This window comes from Aegilops tauschii, chromosome 5, assembly GCF_002575655.3.
Source record: "Aegilops tauschii subsp. strangulata cultivar AL8/78 chromosome 5, Aet v6.0, whole genome shotgun sequence".
In the NCBI taxonomy this organism is placed as follows: Eukaryota; Viridiplantae; Streptophyta; class Magnoliopsida; order Poales; family Poaceae; genus Aegilops; species Aegilops tauschii.
The window spans coordinates 276,781,960-276,804,410 of NC_053039.3; the positions used below are offsets into that span (position 1 = coordinate 276,781,960).

General features: G+C 50.8%; 2 protein-coding genes across 5 annotated transcripts; one reads left to right on the top strand and one right to left on the bottom strand.

Annotated features, from left to right (window-relative positions):
- The first annotated feature begins 14,297 nt into the window (after positions 1 to 14,297).
- On the top strand, positions 14,298 to 18,282 carry LOC109767419 (probable diphthine methyl ester synthase). The gene is made up of 6 exons (XM_020326173.3): positions 14,298 to 14,602; positions 14,715 to 14,839; positions 15,404 to 15,633; positions 16,188 to 16,227; positions 16,405 to 16,496; positions 17,669 to 18,282. The coding sequence occupies exons 1-6, from the start codon at positions 14,453 to 14,455 to the stop codon at positions 17,851 to 17,853; spliced, it is 822 nt and encodes a 273-aa protein (XP_020181762.1). The 5' UTR covers positions 14,298 to 14,452; the 3' UTR covers positions 17,854 to 18,282.
- On the bottom strand, positions 18,272 to 22,205 carry LOC109767418 (protein IQ-DOMAIN 3). 4 transcript variants are annotated; one of them, XM_020326172.4, is made up of 6 exons: positions 21,950 to 22,205; positions 21,354 to 21,463; positions 20,944 to 21,258; positions 20,627 to 20,857; positions 19,222 to 19,365; positions 18,272 to 19,123 (listed from the first exon to the last, which is right to left on the bottom strand). In XM_020326172.4, exons 2-6 carry the CDS (start codon positions 21,435 to 21,437, stop codon positions 18,458 to 18,460), a joined length of 1,440 nt encoding a protein of 479 aa, XP_020181761.1. In that variant the 5' UTR covers positions 21,438 to 21,463; positions 21,950 to 22,205; the 3' UTR covers positions 18,272 to 18,457. The 4 variants fall into 4 exon arrangements, with proteins under 4 accessions (XP_020181761.1, XP_020181760.1, XP_040245786.1 ...); XM_020326171.4 differs by having other exon boundaries at positions 20,944 to 21,261; XM_040389852.3 differs by lacking the exon at positions 21,950 to 22,205 and adding an exon at positions 21,809 to 21,921 and having other exon boundaries at positions 20,944 to 21,261.
- Positions 22,206 to 22,451: the final 246 nt, after the last annotated feature.

Genomic DNA, 22,451 nt, shown 5'->3' on the forward strand with positions numbered 1-22,451 from the left:
CTAGGGTTTCTCTCTTCATTCTCTCATCCTCTCCAGATATAAACAAGACAACGGTAGTGACAATTTCTCTCTGCTCACCGCTGGTCACAGATCCGGCCGGATCCCTTCGGCCGGTGTGTGTAGAGGAGTAAAAGGCGCATCGTTCACGCGGTCATCGCCGCCGAGGGAGGAAACCCACAGCTGCCAGAGGGGCCCGATCCTCTGCCCGTGCCGTTCTCTCCGACACAGCGCTGGCTCGGGAGGTCCTCCGACCCTTCTTCCTCCCTGCCGTATTGTCCGCAGATCCAACCTGCCGCCGCCGACATCCCGGCGACCCTCAGGTATAAGTTCTTTGAAAGCAGCCTTGCTCTACTGCCCCAGCTCCCCACGTGTCTGCATGTGCATCTTTTTCTACTCCCATCAGCTCTTCCAAAGCCACCTAAATTTTTAGTATTATTAGAGGTAAAGCTACTTCATGCATTCGAATCTAGGGCTTTGTTCAAACAACGAAGAAAGGGGGGAAGTTGTAGCATGAATCTAGGACTTGATTCAAAGAGGAAATAATATGGTGAAAGTAGTAGAGACCGGATACCCAACCGGTCTCTTGGTTGAAAAGGGAAATAATGGGAAAACGCAGTACAAACTGGATAAGGAACAGATCTATTATTGGTTGAAAAAAGGATAGAAAGTGGCGGCTGGTGGACAAGTCAACAGAGTATGTCCAGGATTAGATTTGCTGCCATCACATAGTAAAAGGTCTCCAGGATTAGATTTGCTGCCCTCACATAGTAAAAGGTCTCAGGATTAGATTTGCTGCCCTCACATAGTAAAAGGTCTCAGGATTAGATTTGCTGCCCTCACATAGTAAAAGGTCTCCAGGATTAGATTTGCTGCCCTCACATAGTAAAAGGTCTCCAGGATTAGATTTGCTGCCCTCACATAGTAAAAGGTCTCCAGGATTAGATTTGCTGCCCTCACATAGTACAAGGTCTCCAGGATTAGGTTTGGTGCCCTCACATAGCATGAACAAACTCGGCATCACCACTTTATGCCTCCTTGTAGGTACATTGTGCTGATGCGTCCACTGTCGCATGTCCTTATACCAACCTTTTGCTGTTGTTAATGTAAGGGCGCATGTAAAATGAAGCGATCACACTATTACCTTAGGGACATGTCTAACCAATGTTATTGTTAATCTAATGCCTCCAGTGATAAGATGCAATTAAACTGTGTTACAAATGGCACTCCTGCTGTTTTCCCCAGTATGATAAGTAAGTTGCTCCTTTACGCTGCTGAGTGTCCTGGTGTCCCCACGGTCCCATGCCCTTAAACCAACTCTTTAGCTGCTGTTGATTTACTGTGTCTGGTAAACAAGCAATGCCACCATTAAAGTAATCCCATATTTGAGGAATCTCATTGTTGATCGTAATGCTTCTGGTAACATGAAGCATTGCTGATGTTTTAAAATTTCTACTGTCCTTGCGTGATTGCCATGAACATAATTAAGATGCTTCTTTTCATTTTGTATATGTTTCGTATATTCTTATTGACCAGCAACTGTTTACTTTCTATCTTTTTGTGCAGATAGGGATATCCATTTCACCTTGTTGCTATTGTGACCTTTTGGTGAACGCACAAAACACTTTTTTTGGAATGAGTGTCTTGTGCAGTTCAACTAAAATTTCATGTGGGCAACATCTCTCAATTTTGGTGGAACTGCACAAAATGGTGATTGGAGTTTCCAAAATCTCCGTCAAGTTCTGCTGGTAATCTCGTGCAACATTTTATTAGCCTTTGCAAGATGGAGCCGTCACTGTCACCACAATGGCACTTTATTTTAGTGGAACTGCACAAAAGGATAAGAAAATTATAGTTGCACCTTACATGAGCCGGACAGCCAACCTTAATGTTCCTCAATTTTAGTGCAACTACTAAAGAAGAACCTGCCAGCTCACAAGAGCAAGTACTTCTTGCTAGCTGAATGATGCAATATTTGCTTCATTTCAGGTGAACTGCAGAAAAAGGCGCATGAATTGAATCATGGAACTCCAGGCAGACCTCATCCAAGTAGAGCTGGAGGTTGAGTTCAAGGAGGCCGCTATTAAAGCGAAATCATGCTCTCATGTCTCCTTGTTTGTGCTGTGCAAACATGTTGTGCAAACAGGAATACTCAACTACAGATGTTGTGACGGTCAAGAGCATTCACCAAGTTCTTCAATTGTATGACATGGCTAGCCAAGATGGATTTAATCCCGATATTCACTTTATCAAAAGGCTCTAATGGGTTGGTTCTGAATCTTGCAAGCTGGGAATCAGTGAGATGTGTAGGCATCTTTGTTGTACTTATTATTTGAATCTTATTTGTTGGTTCTGAATCTTGCAAGCTGGGAATCAATGAGATGTGTAGGCATCTTCGTTGTACTTATTATTTGGATCTTATTTGTTGGTTCTGAATCTTGCAAGCTGGGAATCAATGAGATGTGTAGGCATCTTTGTTGTACTTATTATTTGGATCTTATTTGTTGGTTCTGAATCTTGCAAGCTGGGAAACACGGCATGATGATGCAGAGGACAACAACCATAACAAACAGTTCAAACTTGGTAGTATTATCTTTGTGGAAGTGCGACAAATGTGCTAATCGTGTGCGTCCTGAGAATAATAATTCTAATTGTTGTGCATGTTGATCCTGTGGCACTGATGGAACGAGCGAATGCATTGCTTGTTTTAAGTATAAATTTCTATTAAAGCTAATTAAATTTAAGTAAAGTGACCACTAACTCCTGTTATTACAGTACCAATACAGACCCGCTCGTGAACCGACGTGTGGCCGAGGGTGCATCTTCTGCCGGCCGTGCAGCGGACGAGGGAGGGGTAGTAACTGTTGTCGCCTGTACACACTCAGCTTACTGTTGAATCCAGTTCCCCAAGAGCTGAAAAACGAACTGTTGCCGCCGCCTACACACTCGTTCACTCGAAGAGACTCCAATGGCGATCCGAGGGGTGAGCCTGCTGGATATGGACTTCAGCAAGGAGTTCCCCTTTGAGTTCGCCGTTCAGTCCTATGGCTGCACCAAGTTGAATGTGATGTACACCAACGATACGGACTCGGTGAAGTTCTGCCTCGCCTCAGTCCTATGGCTGCACCAGGTTCTGGAGCATTCGCCCGTTTCATCGGCAGCGCCGACTGCACCTTCGCTACGGTGGAGAGAAGGAAGAACACGACGTTTCGGCCATCTGGTGCAACAAGCTTGTCGACATCCAGAAGCAATACAAGATCATCAGCAATGGGCAGGAAAAGGACTCCGTGGTTGACCTCGCTGAGACCATCATCGACCCCTGATATGCCAACATGAAAGAAGACGACCTGAACACGTGGGAGGTACCTCTGAATCTAGCCTACATAACCTACGCGGCCAAGGACGCATACGCATGCTACGACATGTACAGGCAGATCTTGGACATGAGGGCGTGTCTGCTTCTCGTAACCGACGAGTACACGGACAGCCGCAGCGTCATGATCAAGCGTGCCAGGAAGGTCTAGATGTTGTACTTTATCTGTTTATAAGCACCTTTATCATCTGAGTGTTTCATGCATTAGCCTATGTGTCGTAATTATCTGTTTTGTCCGAAATATTTCTTTTAAGAACCCATTAACCTGATTGCTTTTTTAGTGGCTATTTGCTTATGTATGTAAACTAGTTCACTTGTCCGTAAAAAAACTAGTTCACTCGGCTGCCATGCTTTGAATCTCCTTCCTCCCAACATATTCCCCTCCTCAGGTGGACCCAGCAGGTCTCTGAATTTTCTCCCACTTTCTTTTTCGATGTAAACTGAGTTTTCTCCCAGTACTTTCCCCTAGAACCAACTCAACTGTCCCACGTCTAGCCTAAAAAATAATAATACCCCACGTACTATTAACTCATCAAATTAAAATGATATTTTATTTCGTAAGTTGAAAGTTCTTACAAAATAATAATAATAATTGTTTATATATAACTTGGCAAGTTAACTCCTAGTGATTGCGTACATAAGCTTGCAAAGATTACTGACGTGCAATCATGTGCTTATGTTTTTATAACATTTCTCCGTCTAGCCCAACATGATATTTTCACCCAGCCCAGCAAGTCCGCGGATTTCGAGAAAAAATGCAAATGGGATTTAAACGGGTTGCATAGATGCTACATCATTGTTTCACCCAGCCCACCAAATGGACTAAAAAAACAAATGGACTGGCTGACATGTGGGCCAATAGGTCGAAGCCTAAGAAGGCGTTGGATTTACATCCAACGGCCGGCATTCTTCTTCAATCTCTCGTCTTCTTCCCCCAGCGCTGCCGGAACCGCCTGCTCCAGCCTTCGGCGTCCAGCGGTGTTGTTTTGCGCTCCTCAGCGAAACGCTACCCCGCTGACGGCCAGGCCATCCCTCCACTCCGCACCTCCTGTTATTCTCTGCCGAGTGTAGGCCCACCCCGCACCCGAACCAGTCAAGTTTCCCACTCCTCTCCGTCTGTGACTCCACTGCCGCGTCTTCCCCATCTCTGGGTCATTCCAGTCTGGGGCCTCGCCGTCGTCCACCGCCTCGGTGCGCTCGGCACGGCGTGGTCAACATACGAGAGTCATCGGAAGAGGACTGTACGTGGACAGCCTGACGGCTGGGACCCACGAGGTCCATGGTCGCACGCAAGGAAAGTTCCTCCTTATTACGCACTGTACGTGCACTGCACGTGGGAAGGGCTTCTGTATTTCACGAAAAAAACGTTCCCCCCGCTGACAGGTCGGACCCACCAGCTATATCTTCGCACGCAAGGAAGTGCCTCCTTATTACGCACCAAAAAATGAATACCCCCTGCTAGCTGGGACCTACCATAGTGGGTGGCTGACTTGTGGGCCTACTAAGTTGACGAGGACGGAGGGCTTTGTCAACTTAGTCAATATGAACGATTCTAGCTCCAGTGACCATACGATGTCCATCCAACGGCCATAGTGCTTCTTCAACCTCTGGTCTTCTTGCTCCAGCCGCCCAAAGCAGCGCCGGTCGTGCCGCGTGCTCCTGCCTCTCGTGGCCAGCTGTGATGCCGCGGAGGCCTCACCGCCCCCTACTACTCCCACCGCTGGCCCAGGGTATCCCTCTACTCACCCACACCCCCTGTTATTCTACGGCGACGGCAGCCTCACGCCGCAGCCGAACCAGTGAACCCTCGTACTCCTCTCCGCGTGGGCATCCACTGCCGCGTCTTCCCCGGCTCCGCGTCGTCCCCTTCCTAGGCCTCGCCGTCGTCCACCGCCTTGGTGCTCTCGGCGCTGCATGGTCAATGTGGTCAACGACCGACTTCCATCGGAAGAGTACTGTATGTGGAGAGGCTGACAGTTGGGTCCACGGCCATAGCCCAGTTTTTTTGTGATTTGCCAAGTAAGTCACTTTGTCAGGCCTGTTGGGCTGCAAATCTTTCAAGACGAGGAGAGCTTCATTCGGCTGGCCGAGAAAATGGCCTATCAGTAATGAGAAATGGGCTGTACATTTTTAAAACACATCAAACCGGCAAATAGTTTCAAATATATTTTTTTCATTTCGAGATTTTAAATTACATTAATTTTTATGCGTGGAGAATTTGTTGGATTTTATATTGATATACATTTATTTTTAAAATCAGTTTGAATGTGAGTCGAAATTTCGGGATTAAAATCAGTTCGGACCGCACCGAAATATGCAAAATTTCGTATAATTTTTTAACCGCCACAATATGGGCTGTAATGCTAACAAAAAGAATATGGGCTCCAAAAAAACCCTTAAGAATTAGCAAATGGGCTATAAATTATTAGAAATAATGGCAGATGGGCTGTATGCTGTTTTCCACAGATTTGAGGCTTTCCTAAAAAAAAGGTTGACGCACAAGCAGTGACTGTTGGATGTCCATCAAACGGCCGTCGTGCTTCTTCAATCTCTGCTCTTCCTGCTCCAGCCGCTCAAACAAGCGCCGGCGGGACTGCTTGCTCCCTCCTCCCCGCGGCCGGCTGTGCTGCCGCGCAGGCCTCACCGCCCCACCGTACTCCCATCGCTGGCCTAGCCATCCCTCTACTCACCCACACCTGCTGTTATTCTCTGGCGACGACAGACGAACCAGTAAACCCTCGTACAGTCGTACTCCCCTCTGCGTGGGAAACAACTGCCGAGTCTTTCCTGCCTCCGTGTCGTTCCCTTCCTAGGCCTCGCCGTCGTCCACCACCCTGGTGCTCTCGGCGCGGCCTGGTCAACGTGGTCAACGACCGACATGCATCTGAAGTGGACTGTACGTGGAGAGGCCGACAGCGGGTCCATGGCCGCACGCAAGGAAATGCCTCCTTATTACGCGCAAAATATTGATTCCTCCACCTGACATCAGGGACCCACCGAAAGGGCCTCTGTATTTCGTGAAAAAGACGTTACCGCCGCTGACAGCTCGGACCCACCAGCTATATCTTCGCACGCAAGGAAGTGCCTCCTTATTACGCACAAAAAAAATGAATACTCCCCCTGTTAGCTGGGACCCAGTATAGTGGCAAGCTGACTTGTGGGCCTACTAAGTTGACGGGGACGGAGGGCTTTGTCAACTTAGTCAATATGCACGATTCTAGCTCCAGTGACCGTACGATGTCCATCCAACGGCCGTAGTGCTTCTTTAACCTCTGGTCTTCTTGCTCCAGCCGCCCAAACCAGCGCCGGTCGTGCCTCGTGCTCCTGCCACCCGTGGCCGGCTGCGATGCGGCGGAGGCCTCACCGCCCCCTACTACTCCCACCGCTGGCCAGGCCATCCCTCTACTCACCCACACCACATGTTATTCTGCGGCGACGGCAGCCTCACACCGCAGCGAACCAGTGAACCCTCGTACTCCTCTACGCGTGGGCATCCACTACCGCGTCTTCCCCGGCTCCGCGTTGTCCCCTTCCTAGGCCTCGCCGTCGTCCACCGCCCTGGTGCTCTCGGCGTGGCGTGGTCAACGTGGTCAAGGAACGGCTTCCATCGGACGTGGACTATACGTGGAGAGGCTGACAGCTGTGTCCACGGCTGCAGCAAGGAAGTGCCTCCTTATTACGTGCAAAATAATTATTCCTCCACCTGACAGGGGGGACCCACCGGACGGGCCACCATATTTCGCGAAAAAAAGTTTGCCCCTGACTGCTGGGACCCACCAGCTACATCTTCGCACGCAAGGAAGTGCGTCCGGGCAAAAAAAAACGATTCGCCCCCCTGACTGCTGGGACCCACCAGCTACATCTTCGCAGGCAAGGAAGTGCCTGACAGTCGGGACCCACCTGGTCGAAGCGTACATAGCGTTGTCATTCTGGTCGCAAACGTGTACGTACATATATACTGGTGGATGTAGAGGCGCGCACATGTCGTAGTAGAGGCGCGTACGTGTCGTAGTAGAGGCGCGCACGTAGCATGTACACGTACGTACAGCGGCCAGGGTGCAAGAAAGAAAATACGGCCACGTATGTGTACATACGGGCGGGGTCTCGAACGCCTACTCGCGCATACGTACAGCCAGGGCTCGTGTACATTGCTGGGTCGGAACGGAGAAATAGCGTCGTCGTCGTGTTCATGGGGAGGCAACGGAATGCGTCGTGTTCATGGGGAGGCAATGGAATGCGTCGTGTTCATGGGGAGGGGTGTGGCGTACCGCAAAACGGAGGAAACGGACCTCCTACGGTCGAAACGGGGGTCCTGTTGATCGGGAGGAGTGTGGCGTACCGCAAAACGAAGGAAACGGACCTCCTACGGTCGAAACGGGGGTCCTGTTGATCGGAAGGGGTGTGGCGTACCGCAAAACGGAGGTAACGGACCTCCTACGGTCGAAACGAGGGTCTTGTTGATCGGGAGGGGTGTGGCGTACCGCAAAACGGATGAAACAGACCTCCTACGGTCGAAACAGGGGTCCTGTTGATCGAGAGGGGTGTGGCGTACCGCAAAACTGACGAAACGGACCTCCTACGGTCGAAACGGGGGTCCTGTTCATCGGGAGGGGTGTGGCGTACCGCAAAACGGGACTCCACGGGATACTGTTCATCTCCACCGTCGACCTCCTCCAGCCTCCACGGGCTACCGTCGACTTCTTCTAGCCTCCACGGGCTCCTGTTCATGCAGCCTCCACCGCGCGCTACTCCACCGGCTACTGTTCAACCACCCCTCCACGGGCACCCCTCCACCGTCTACTGTTCATCCAGCCCTCCACACCACGGGGTCCTGTTCAACCACCCCTCCACGGGCACCCCTCCATCGTCTACTTTTCATCCAGCCCTCCACACCACGGGGTCCTGTTCATCCAGAGGTAACGCCACCGCTCACTGTTCATCCAAACCCCCCCCACAACGCTCACTATTCATCCCAGAGGCAGCATCGATCGGCTTCAGTTAGCAGCAGTAGCGAAGGAATCGCTCGATCGGGTTCAGTTAACAGCCATCGATCGATCGCTCGGGTTCAGTAACGCGTAGCCTGCAGTGCAATCGCTCGGGTTCAGTTAGAGCCCAACGCCTCGCTCGGGTTCAGTTAGAGCCAACGCCTCGCACACACGCGCGTACGTCTACGAGAGAAATGCGCATCGCTCGGCCCCCGACCTCCCACCGTAACCGGGAACTCGCCGAAATTTTCCTCGCCCTCGCTTCTGCCACGGTTTTTTCCGTCATGGACGGCCCAAAGAATGTCATGCAGCTGCGTCTCCGGCCCGCTCAGGACGAAAAACCCATTTTCTGTCATGATTTTTTGTCATAGAAGTAGGAGCCCACCACATCTATGATGATACCGGGTTTTGTCACAATTATCGTCATAGAAGTGTCATATGTATGACAGAAGAAATTTTCGTTCGGCCCAAAATGTCACGGATGTGTCTTTTTTTTGTAGTGTAGGCCCAAATCATGGTGAAGTGTCATGTAGTCGACGTTCACATAACACCACTAGAAAAAAGACAACACACATCTCATCAAAATATCAAACGAATACCAAATTCACATGATTACTTATAACAAGACTTCTCTCATGTCCTCATGAACAAACGTAACTACTCACAAAGCATATTCATGTTCATAATGAGAGGGGTATTAAATAGCATTAAGGATCTGAACATATGATCTTCCACCGAATAAACTAACTAGCATCAACTACAAGGAGTAATCAACACTACTAGCAACCCACATGTACCAATCTGAGGTTTTGATACAAAGATCGGATACAAGAGATGGACTAGGGTTTGAGAGGAGATTGTGCTGGTGAAGATGTTGATGGATATTGACCCCCTCTCGATGAGAGGATCGTTGGTGATGACGATGGCTTCGATTTCCTCCTCCGGGAGGGGAGTTTCCCTGGCAGAACAGCTCCGTCGGAGCCCTAGATTGCTTCTGCCCAGTTTTCGCCTCGAGACGGCGACACTTCGTCCTAAAAGCTTCCTTCTGATTTTTTCCAGGTCAAAACCCTCCATATAGCAAAAGATGGGCACCAGAGACCTGACAGGGGCCCCACAAGCCACAGGGGCGCGCCTAGGGGGGTAGGGCGCGCCCCCAAGCTTGTGGCCTCCTGGTGGGTACCCTCTGGTATTTTCTTAGCTCAATATTTTTTTTATATTCCAAAATAATTCTCCGTAAATTTTCAGGACTTTCGGAGTTGTGCAGAATAAGTCTCTCAGATTTGCTCCTTTCCGGTCCAGAATTCCAGTTGCCGGCATTCTCCCTCTTTGTGTAAACCTTGTAAAATAAGAGAGAAAAGGCATTAGTATTGTACCAAAATGTGTAATAACAGCCCATAATGCAATAAATATCAATATAAAAGCGTAGCGGCACTTCAATGCAGCCCTACGTGCTCTGGGCTGGCATGAATACGGTACAGAAAGTGACACGTACGTTGGATGAAAAGCGTGGGAGGGACGAGAAGGTTTTTTAGGTGGGTCGGAATTTTTGGGAGCAGACATGGTAGCGGTCTGGATGCCTGCATAGCCCTTCTTGTTTTGCCTAAAAAAAGGGACGCCGATAACGCCCACACGTGTGGGCGTTAAGGGGTCTCGCCACACGTTTTGTGTGGTGTCTAAAAGAACCAGCCCACACGCCTACGTGTGGGCAAAACAAGTAATACCTACACGTCTCTTTTTTGCCTCGCGGTCCCTCCCACACGCCTGCGTGTGGGCAACATAGATAACGCCCATGCGCCCGTACGTCAGGCCTCCTACCTCATGGTCTCGCATGCCCCGCGTGACTGTCACCACGCGTCTCCGCAGTTGCCATGGTCCGGACCCTCTTCCATGTTCGTTTAACTGCAGTTGCCATGTTGCTGAACTACAGTTGCCATGTCGGACAACTAAAGTTGCCATGGTTGCTCAACTGCAGTTGCCATCTCAGGTCAAGTGCCCGATGCCATTTTTGGACAACTGCAGCTGTTGCCATGTGTGATCTGGTCTACTACAGTTGCTATGATTTGAAAACTTTAGGAGTTGCCATCTACTAAACACTAGGCAGTTGCCATGTAGCACTACAAAAAGGCATGGCAAACTAACATGTTCGGGTAAAGAGAGTGTTGCTATCTGCTTACAAGCACACTAGGGGCAGTTGCCATGTACCCTGCAAAACACATGGCAACTGACAGCTTTGGGTGTGGGAGAGGAGACGGGCGTGTGGGTGCGGTGGTATCTTTAGGAGTTGCCATTTACTAAACACTAGGCAGTTGCCATGTAGCACTACAAAAAGACATGGCAAAATAACATGTTCGAGTAAAGAGAGAGTTGCCATATGCTTACAAGCATACTAGGGTAGTTTCCATGCACCCTGCAAAACACATGGCAACTGATAGCTTTGGGTGTGGGAGAGGAGATGGGCGTGTGGGCGAACTGTTAAACGCCCACACACCAGCCCCTCTGTGTGCGCTGAAAACTGGCGTGTGGGCGAACTACTAAACGCCCACACACCAACACCTCCCCGTGTGGAAACGGACGTGCGGGCGACTGAATGAATGCCCACACACCGGCCCAATCCTACGTGGCAGCAAAAATATGCCAAGATTCATGCAAACTCAAACCGACGTTGATCCATGCGTGTGGGCGAGATGCAAATGCCCACACGTGTGGGCGTTAGTGTTTCTAAAAAAAAGACCCATTTACATGACAAGGTCATAAGGGTCTTTATGAAATCTTAACAATGTCATGACATGCTCAATTATCTCTTAACCTAGCTATGTGAGGCTCTATAAGGAAATGCCCTACCTTTGAGTGCGGTTTGAACTATTGATTTACATAATTGGAAGTAGGCCAGTGCTAGGCGCCGGCGGACTGGCGCTAGCTTCGACCGGTCAAGTCCCAGCCGTTCGATCTGGTGCACTACAGCCGTCCAAAAAGAACCAGTCAACCCCGATCTAGCCTTCCCTTGACCCATCTTCTTCCTCCCAACGAATCTCCCCCAAACAAATCCCCACGCCGCTGCCCCGCGACTCCGCCTTGGTGTCCATCTCGGCGAGGGGAACAGCTGCCGGCCGCCGGGCGCCTGCACCTCGCCGTCTTGTAGCCCCTCTGCTGCTCGCCGGAGAACCTTCTCGCTAGTTCAATTTCAGTTGCAAGCTCCGCCTCAGACTGTCGCAACTCCCGCCGTTGTCGCTCCATGGCCGCAACACCCAATGTGTCGCTGCCGCCACTCGTCGTCGATGCTAGCTGCGATCGTCGACCACTAGTAAACGACATTGAACGGATGTAGCAAAATACATCACCTATAGTAGCAAAAAACACCGACAGTTGTAGCAAAAAAATGGTCATTGTCGTCGCTGCTCTGCCATCATGGATGTAGCAAATTACCTCGCCGGCGGTAGCAAAATCCGACGACGGTTGCAGCAAAAAAGTCACCGTCGTCGCGGGGTCACAGCTCCGCCATGATGAACATAGCAAAATCGTTTGCCGGTTGTAGCTCTTTGCGCCGTTGCTTCCAGCTTTTTGCGTCGCTGGTTCTAACATTGACAGCGACAACACGGTTGCAGCTTGCTGACCGTCGATTGTAGCACCGGCCCCGTGCAGGTTGCAGCTCGCCAACCGCCGGATGTAGCACCGCCTGATGCCGGTTGTAGCGCCGCAGCCATGGGGAGGCAGGAGCAACGTGAGCACTGCATCAGCAAAGTCGCTCGCCGGGGAAGATTGCGGTGCTTGACCATGGCCGGGAGTCTGGAGTAAGGGGAATTGGGAGGAAAGAGATGGGCGCAAAATGAGTGGATGTTGCTGTATCGGGGGAGATAAGACGAAGGAGAAAGCGATGGCGTGGGCCCAGAGTGACGTGTCGCGTGCATGATGGCGCAAAGGGCGTCAGCGAGCGAGGCGTCCGACCCAGTTTCGGCCGGCTCGGCGATTACAAATAGTTACCTTGGAAGTAAGAGCAACTCCAATGGGGCGACCCATTTCGTCTGCCGCCGTCCGTTTGGGTCGGCGCGGACAGAAAAGTCGGCCCAACGTGCCGACCCAAACGGACGCGCGTCCGCTTTCGTCCGCCTGCCGACCCAAACGGACGCGCGTCCGCTTTCGTCCGCCTGCCGACCCATTCCGGCCCATTTTTGAGCCGGATTTGCGTCGGCGCGGACACAAGACGGAGGCACGCGCTCGCCCTCTGTCCTCCCTGGGCCCGTTGGTCGGTGGCACATTGGCCTCTCCACATCAAATGGCACACCCTCGCCCGCCGTCGCCGACGCCGCTGGCCATTTTTCCGATAAAAAAGGATACATAGATAGTTCTAGCGTACATAGATAAAAGAAAAGACAACCTACTCGTCGCTTTCCGACTCCGACTCGGTAATGTCCTCCTCCGACGTCTGAATGTAGGTGTCAGCATGCTGCTCGTCTTCGAAGTCCCAACCCGACGTTTCTCGTAGCTTCAGTTTCAATTGAGCGGCCTGCTTCCGCGCACGCTTGTCCTCCCGATAGGTGGCTCGCTCCGTCCTCCTCACGTCCCTCTCCGTTCTCCTTTGCTTGTAGAACTGGCGCTCGTCGACGATGTCCTGCGGGAAGCGTTCGCGCCACACCACCATGGCTTCCACGTCCATCTCGGTGATGGCGAGGCGACGCTGCCGCCTCCGGTGGACACGACGATCCTAGTCGGTGAAAAGCCGCGGGAGAGGCGCGAGATCCTGTGCCCGCTGGCTCGACACGTCGGGAAAATTCATATCCCGACGAGGCCTTTGGAGGCGCCACGCCGCCGCGTCGTGCGCGCAGGCCGCCTCCTCTGCGGTGTCAAAGGTGCCGAGGATGAGGCGTTTCTCACCAAACCAGATCTCGGAGAAGGCGCCGGAGCGGCGCTCGCGGACTCCGCGAAAATCTGAAGCGCCTAGGCGGCGCATCGACATGGTGGCGCAAAGGCGGCGAGGCTAGTGAGAGGGGGCGAGATGAGTGGGCAACGGACAGAGTGTGGAGGGAGCGCCTTCTTATAACGAGCGCCGGCCGCGGCGTGCGCGCGAACCTTTCCCGCGCGCTGGAGAGCCAAAACCAGTGCGCTAGGCCGATCCCCCCCCCCCCCCCCCCCCCCCCCCCGCCCGCTGGAGCGCCAAAATCAGGGTGACGGCATGGCCGCTGGCATGATCTAAAGCGCGCGGTCATGAAATGGGTCGGCCCGTTGGACGCACTGCCGATCCAAATCTAAAAGAGGGCGGACGGCGGGCGGGCGGCCGACCCAAAACAGACAAAAAACGAACAAAAGCGCCGTCCGTTTGGGTCGGCCAGGTATAATCCTCCCAGTACTACGTTTTCTTTCAAGCCTTTCAACCAATCAATGCGACCTCATAGGGCAACTTTTGCTAAAACTCGAGCAGTTTCTTGAAAACTCAAAATCCCCTACACGATTAGTTACAAAAGCTTTTTGACAAGCACTCGTTGCGATTGGTCGTGTAAACCAAAAGCCTATCAATATATAAGAACACATTCCCACAAGTTAAAAAAAACCTTTTTATCTGGCATTAATTTGGTACCACGTGCATCTAAAGCGCCCTTTACTAAAATCAATGTAGTTGCACAATTACTTTCGCATCGGAGGAGTAGCCGCCGATCTATCTTATGGATGGATCATCAGTTAAGTCATAATCCGTGCCGAGATCCAAAAAAAATCATTATTGGCCCACCATTGATTAAAAGATTTAGCTTGTATGAATCGCTATTGGTTTTCACTATACCCCTCGTCTTCTAATTCCTTTCATTCGACCAAAGAATTCTAAAGAAGAAAAGAAACTAATAGAAGTCAAAGACGCGGATTGATAGTCAATAGAGGGAAAGATTCTTCTGATTTTTCTTGTTTCGGAGTTTCTCTAACGTTTGAATCGACAAGCGGACCGATACAGGTTTTACCCGTTGCCCTAATTGTTTCGCTTTGAATCCCGAGTATAGTATAGGACGACAGCACGGCCGAACAGTGTTGTGTAGTAGTCGCAAGTCGCCAGTTTTCCCCACCCTCCCTCCGCACGAGAGACGACAGAGCACGGAGAAAGCGAACGACCGCGGCGATGCTCTACATAGTCGGCCTCGGCCTCGGCGACGAGCGCGACATCACGGTGCGGGGGCTCGACGCCGTCCGCCGCTGCGCCAAGGTCTACATGGAGGCCTACACCTCCCTCCTCTCTCTCGGCCTCGACCCCGCCTCGCTCGCCAACCTCGTGGGTTTCTCTCTTCTCTTGGATGGCCACCACCTGTTCGCGCAAATGTCTGCGCGGCCGCACCAGGGTAGGAGTCGTCCCTCACCTCTCTTTGCTGCCCGTTTCTTTGCAGGAGAAGATGTACGGCAAGGAGATCACGGTCGCCGACCGCGAGATGGTAGAGGAGCGGGCGGACCAGATGCTGAGCGAGGCCGCGGACGCCGACGTCGCCTTCCTAGTCGTCGGCGACCCGTTTGGGTAATGGTTGCCACGCTTTCTTCCGGTATTTGGATTGGCTCGCTCTGTTGGGTCGTGCGCGTGTAGGATATGCGTGCTCATTTCTATTTTTTCAGAGACTTCGATATTGTGCGATTCTGTTCAGTGTGCTATTGGCAGTGCGCTCATTTGCTCGTATGTGGATGCTCGTGTGGTCAATTATTTTATTTATACTAATAATGATCTGGTTGTGTTTTGCATAAGTATTTGGTCTCAATTCTAGACTTTTTTTTAGGGAAACAAGCAACTGCCACATCCCACACGCAAGCATGTTTTTGTGCATTTGTCTATATATGCACTTATTTGCATGCGCCTTTAATCAAACAGACTGTGCATTTATATATGTGTATCCATGCTATTTATTTTCTGTCTTTGTCCATTCACATGTTTGCCCTGGATGCATGATCCTGTTTTTGTACATGCCATTGTGTAAGCTAAGTGTGTAGACTTTCTCCCATGTGTCATATTCTTGTTGTATTCACAGATTTTTATATTAGTTTAATAAGTCGAACGTTAACCTGCACATAATTGCGATGAAATTTGCAGGGCGACCACACACACTGATTTGGTTGTTCGTGCCAAGAACATGGGGGTAGAGGTTAAGGTTATCCACAATGCATCTGTCATGAATGCTATTGGCGTTTGTGGGTTGCAACTTTACCGCTATGGAGAGACCATCTCTATACCTTTCTTCACAGAGACATGGAGACCGGATAGTTTCTACGAGAAAATTCAGAACAGTCGTCGACTTGGCTTGCATACTCTTTGCCTACTAGGTTGGTGTTGCTTTCTTGAACCATGCAAACAACATTTAGCACTTGGTATTCCTGAGATTGACCATGACAGGCTGAGATACATGGCATGCCTGCCTGTTAATATTTCTCTTCAGGATAGGGTCTTTATTCTTTTTATGAAAAATGCACAAATGCTCAACATATTTATATACCGTGAGAAGATTAAGATATAATTCTGATGACTGTGTGACATTATTAGACATTTGCGCATTTCCTAGTCACTGTTTCTTGTAATAGTGAAATTACTATCACTTTGTCTGCAAGTTATGATATAATTCTGATGAATATACACCATTACTAGACATTTACACATTTCCTAGTCATGGTTTCTTGTAATTTAACAGCAACTGGCACTCCTCCAATCACTTGGTTTTCAAGTTAAGATATACTAGTTCTGATGATTTGAACGTACGGCAAATTTGTTTTCAGTAGTAGTGCTCATACTACTACTACTACCACTTATCGGCTGCTGCTAATGGGGCTTGGTTACGGGTTCATGTTATCAGATAACTTAGTAGTTCTCTTATCCAATGCAGACATCCGTGTTAAGGAGCCAACACTTGAGTCCTTATGCAGGTAATTTACGTAATTTCTATCTTTGAAGTATGTTCTGGTGAATAACAAAATATTTCTAACGAGAATTAGATATGCACTAGTGTCTTGTCTATGCATTCTCCTCCCAAAGACTTGCTCAATGTTGTGTGATGTAAGTAGTCTTTTGCCATTTTGTATAATTGAGATGTTTGCTTTCAGAGGAAAGAAAGTGTACGAACCAGCAAGATTCATGACCGTGAACACTGCAATAAGTCAGCTTTTGGAGGTGGAGGAACTGCATGGGGGATCTGGTATTTTCTAGTGTTTGTTAACTTATTTTCCTACGAGTTAGCTTTATTTGGAACATTCTGATCAATGTCACAACCTGATAAGAGCATCTCTAGCAGATCCGCTAAAATCCGGTACTGCAAAATCATTTTAGGGTTCCCACGAAAACGATTTTGTGGGAACGCGAAGGCCCCGGCGGAACAGATCCTGTAAATCTCGTACTGCAAATTTAAAAACATCTTTGCGCTAGAAAATACTTCATCACAACCATAGTGCATACATAGCAAATTAAACATCTTTGCGCTACAAATTAAACATAAAGTCGACAGTCACTCGTCGACGCCGAGGTAGAACTTCACGACAGACTTGTGGAGTGCGTTGGCGAGGTCGGCCTCCTCCTTGGCAACGGTGAGACGGTCGGCGGCACATTCTTCTCCGGCTGCCAAAGCCTTCTCCGCTGCGACAAGCTACGCATCGTCCTCTTGGCAACTTTGAAAATGCGGAAAGAGTTGGTCGTGGAGCTCGTGGAAGCCGGCCCAAGGGCTCCGCCCGCCGCTCCGGGAGAGCCGGCCGTGGTCGCGCGCTTGCTTCGAGCGCCATGGCTCGACGGCGGGCCGGCTGGAGCTGCTGGCCTCCGCGTCGTGCCGTGGGAGCTTGCGGAGGCGACCCGCCATGGCTGCCACACCCTGCAGCACCACCGGCAATCAAGGAGAAGGAAAATAAGGAGAGAAGCGGCGGAATTTGTCGCCGGAGTTGGGGTAGGTGGTTTCACCTCTAGCCTACCCCAACTTGTTTGGGACTAAAGGCTTTGTTGTTGTTGTTGTTGTTGTTTGTAGTTGGGGAGGTCTAGCGGCGGCGCGGGCGGATTGTGGCGGAGGGGATAGGGTTTGCTAACCCTAAAACCCGGCCAACCCCGTACATATAGCTCCGGAGGGGTGGATTTGAGGGCCGCCTGTAAATTTTTTACGGGGCCGGGCTTCGTTTAGTGGATCTGTTCAGGCCGAAAAAAACGGAGATCCTGCAAAACGGACGGAATTTTAAGGGCCGGCGAGCTTTTGCGGGATCTGCTAGAGTTGCTCTAAATTCTGCAACAATGATATTCTTAAGAGTGCTTTAGATGTTCTGTTTACTATATATATATTAAACTGAGTCTTACTGCAAAATGAACACTAAAAGATGATCTATCTATTTCCAGCATATGGTCCAGATTCGCTATGTATGGGTGTAGCTCGCCTTGGAAGCGATGATCAGAAGATTGTGGCTGGCCCCATGAAGAAACTACTAGATGTTGATTTTGGACCACCCCTTCACTGTCTCATTATAGTGGGAGAGACTCACCCTGTGGAACAAGAGATGCTAGAATTCTACATGATCAAGTAGTGATGAGCTTTCATGTGAGTTTCACTCCTTCCCTCACCGAAGAAAATCTATGGTTATTAAAAGGGATCTTTACACCTTTTGCTGTCACCAATGTTCACTCATTGTCTATTCATGTCTACATTATTACTCCCTCCGTTCTAAAATAGATGACTCAACTTTATATTAACTTTAGTACAAAGTTAGTACAAAGTTGGGTCATCTATTTTGGAACGGAGGGAGTAGATGAGGAACTTGTAGTCTAGATGCATGGTCCCCTTATGAAGAAAAGAAGCTCTCTTGAAGCGTTGATGTTTGCTTGCACTTGAAGTGTCCACCAGGAGTTTGCTGCTGGATCGGCGGCTACTCATTCACCTAATAGACCTTGAGAGATGTTACTTGTTCACAAACGTTGATCAGAATACTAGCTGCTATTGCAAAGTCATCACTGAATTCTCTTGTTCTTCCATGTTGTATGTGCACACGTCCATCATTTTGAAAGTTTGCAGATCCATATTGCATTCGCACAGCACGGTCAGTTTGAGAAGGTTTCCATGGTCAGACCCGGAGAGAGCAAGCCCGCCAAACAAGGCAGCATTGGTCACATTACAAAGAAGTTTGTTTGTGTCTAGCGAATAGGGGTGTAGTGCTCCAGCTGCATCTGGTGCAGCGCGGCTTCAGAGCCGAAGCTGTGGCGGCTCGGGGACCTCCTGGAGCGGATCCTCGACGGCGTCATCGGCCCCCCCTTGACACGCGGCGACCGCTGCGCAACCGGCGGCCTGCTGGAGCGAGCAAAGCCCATGTCGCTGGCGATGGACGGCATAGGCGACATGGACGGGATGGGTGACATGAGGCGGTCGGCGAAGCACTGCTCCGAGTATGCGTCGGATGGCACGGCGAAGCGCTCCTTGGGCGTGCTCATGGACCGGAACTTGGCCTTGGCGGACGCCGTGGACGCCATGTACCCCGGGAAAGCCACCGCCGGCGAGCAGGCCTGCAGCCCGTCGTCGACGCTCCCCCTCCCTGGCGTGCGCCTGGCGCGGCCGAAGGACCGCCTGGACGAGTAGCCGAGCCGCCTGCCGTAGCCATCGTCGTCGTGGTCGTCGTCGTCCTCGAGGCAGGCGAGGGAGTCCCTGGAGCGAGGTGGCGGCGGGTGGGGGTGGGTGACCACGTCGACGGCCACGTCCTTGTCGAAGGGCTGCGAGCCGACCCACTCCTCCAGCCAGCTCCAGCGCTGGTTCAGCGTCTCCATCTCGTCCCTGGACATGGGCTGCCTCCTGATGCCGATCTTCTCCTGCCAGAGTTTGTTTTGTTTGTCAGCCACAGTTCGTGCGTCCATCCCTGAATGGAATGTTGACACTTGAGAGATTACTGGACTGGAGTACTATTTACGTTTTGGATGGAGGCGTACTGCAGCGCGCGCACGCGCTTGATGGCGGCTTCCTCCCTGCTCCTCATCACGGCGCCCATCTCTTCCTTGGAGAGGGTGCTGCCGTCCCACCCCCTGCTGCCGCTGCTGTTCTGCTGCTGCTGCTCCTGCACGGCACATCACGCGGCATGAGGAGAGGAGGAATAACAAAATATACTCCGACTGTAGCAGTACTGCACATATTCGTTCCAGGACACGGCTTTGCTTCAGCGACGGGACGGGACGAGATCAATCATCTGCCCCCGGACGGCACACGACACGGCATGAGGACGCAGCAGTATTTTTCACGGCGGTCGAAATATGCGATCTCGCTTTTCCTTTCACTCTAGTACTACTTGCACTAGTACTATTCTCGGATCTGTACGCCTGTCCTGATGGGCCGATTTTTACCGGCTACGTACTACAGTAGTATTTTTTTCCCGAAATGGAGGCAAAAGAGTTGCTTCATCGATTAATCAAGAAGAAAAGAAAGAATTGCCCAGTTAATTTACCAAAAATCAGGCTAAAACCAATACAATTAGACCATATTGAACTACTCACCAATCATGAGACCCCATGAGGTACTACAGTAGTATTACCTCTGTAAACAAATGTTTTATAGCGATCTAAAATGTCTTATGCTTATTTACAGAGGGAATAGTACTTTGTATTATATACTTCCTCCGTTCCAATTTACTCGTCATGGTTTTAGTTCAAATAGGGAGTAATTGCCTGCGTAATGATAATGCAGAGCGTTAGATCCGTAGAATGATACGCCATGCAATGGCGTACTGCAAGCAAGTCGGCACATTTGGGCTCTACGCTACGGGCTACCAACGAACCGCGGACACACCACGTGCCGAAACGCAAGTGAATAATGTGGGCAGGCAGAGGCAGCGCACATTCGACTCGACAGGCACATGAACACCAACATCCTTCGCATGCGTATGCATGCATGCGTGTACGTACTACTCCCTCCGTTCCTGGTCTTTCTAGTGATACATACGGAGTAAAATAAATGAATCTACACTCTAAAATATGTCTATATACATTCATATGTGGTAGTTCATTTAAAATCTTTAAAAAGACAAATATTTAGAAAGAGTAGAACTAGTCAGTAGTGGTCCACATCCACATCAGGAGGAGGATGTCAAAGCAAAGCTGCAGCAGCCAGCAAGGAGACACATCGACGACGTGACCGCTGCCAACTTTAACCCACATCACATGCAGATCCAGCCGCAGCCGCATGCATGCATGTGCGTCGCAAATCATTCGCACGTTCAGTCACACAGGCCGGCAGACGATCGATCGATCGACCAGGCGCCGCAGAGTGACCAGCGAAACATTTATTTATTTTTTTCCAGAAAAAAAGTGGCGAGTGAAACTTACTTGCAGCGCGGCGGCGTACAGCTCCCGGCCTCTCCTCAGCAGGGCGTCCATGCCGTCGCCGTCGTGCTCGTGGTCGTGCTCGACGTCGACCCTGGCGTGCTGCCGGGCCTGGATCTTCACCAGCGACTCGAGGCCCCGCAGCGTCGCCGCCGTCTGCCGCCGCACCGCCTGCCCGCGGATCACCGCCTGCAGCCTCACAAGCCCCTTGAGCGCGCGCAGTGCCCTCCGCGCCTGCACCCACAGCGACAGCGTTACTACAAGACAAGACAGAGCCAGCTTTAATTTCCTTGCCCAACTACAATGCTTACAGTACTTACGAGGTATCCGCGGTAGGCTGACTGGATCGCGACGGCGGCGAACAGTTCGTGGCCGGAAGACGCGGGGTCCTCACGCGCCGGCGCCGGCGAGGGCTGTCCTGTGAGGCGGACCACCTCCGCGGCCGCGTGGGCGGCCGCGACGGCCGCCTCTGCGGCCGCCGCGGAGGCGAGCGCGACCGCCACCGCGTGCTTGCTCTGCTCCTCCTCCGCCTGCCTTATCTGAATCTGACCCGTCGCCGGCTCCGGCTCCGGAGCTGGCAGGGCAAACGAGTGCTGGGTCTTGAGCTTCCCTACCAGCCATCTCTTGCTCTTCACCTTCTGTAAAGAACGGGAAAATCTTGCACCATGGAATCACCCGTAATTCTACATGAATTTTCCGGAGATTACAAGAAACAAGATTGGGACGATACCTTGTCTGGCTTGGGTTTCTGCTTGGGCTCGGAGATGAAGAGCCTCTTGATGCGCTCGAACCACCCCTTCTTCTTCCTCTCCATTCTTCTGTCTATCTGCTCTGGGATGTCTGGAACAAGGGGAAACAAACCACCGTTCAGCAGAAATGTATGAAAGCCACGAGGATTGGCGGTGGATCATATGTCTCAGTCGTACGATCTACGGAGGTGTTGGCAAAAGGCCTAGCAGGATGGCTCTTTGCTGGCAACGCAAGTCACTGTCCATGCGCAAATCAAGAAAGAGCACGAGAAGGAAGAAATATAGAGCATTGGATTTGGGCTCCTGTCTTGTCGTTGTCCAAGATAGAAACCAAACCAAACCGTGGAGAACTGGAATCATTTCCGGAACACAGGATTTCGATGCAACAAATCAGAAGAGAGGTCGCACCACAAGCAAACAAGACAATGATAGAGACCTGCTCGCATTGCATCTGAATTCTGAACGAACAGAGCATCCGGAGCACTGAGAAATTCAACCAATATACGGAGGAAGGAACAAAGGGGGCGAGCAGAGAGAGATGTAGATGGAGAAGGAAAGGAAAGTGAATTCCAAGTACCTTGTAGGGGAGTGTGCAGTGATTCAAGAACGCCTCAGTCTCTTAGCAGCTTCTTGTGGAGCTGATGGCAGAGAGGGGTGGCCTCATGTAGGCAGATCAGAGTCGTGCTTGGCACATGTGGGAACCAAATTCCAGTGGGGAGCCAGCAATTAGTCGTGAACCCCACATGTGTGAGAACGAACTTAGGACACACAGTCTCTCTCCGAGTCCACTGTTTATATAGGAACAGGATGGCCCATTTGCAACCAGCCCTTTCAGAATCGGTGGCAAGGTGTGAAAACTCATGTCAGGTATATATCATATTCTGCAAGAAACAAAGAAAAATCAGTGCTATTTTGCACAACCCGGAGCCGTTGCTCTTTCCCTTCTCATGTCTCCGTTTTTTTAACACAGTACAAACGCACACAAATTCGTCACAGGCTTTTTCGTAGTCGACAGTAAGAGCAACTCCAACGCAGGTACCCATTTCGTCCGCCGCCGTCCGTTTAGGTCGGCGCGGACA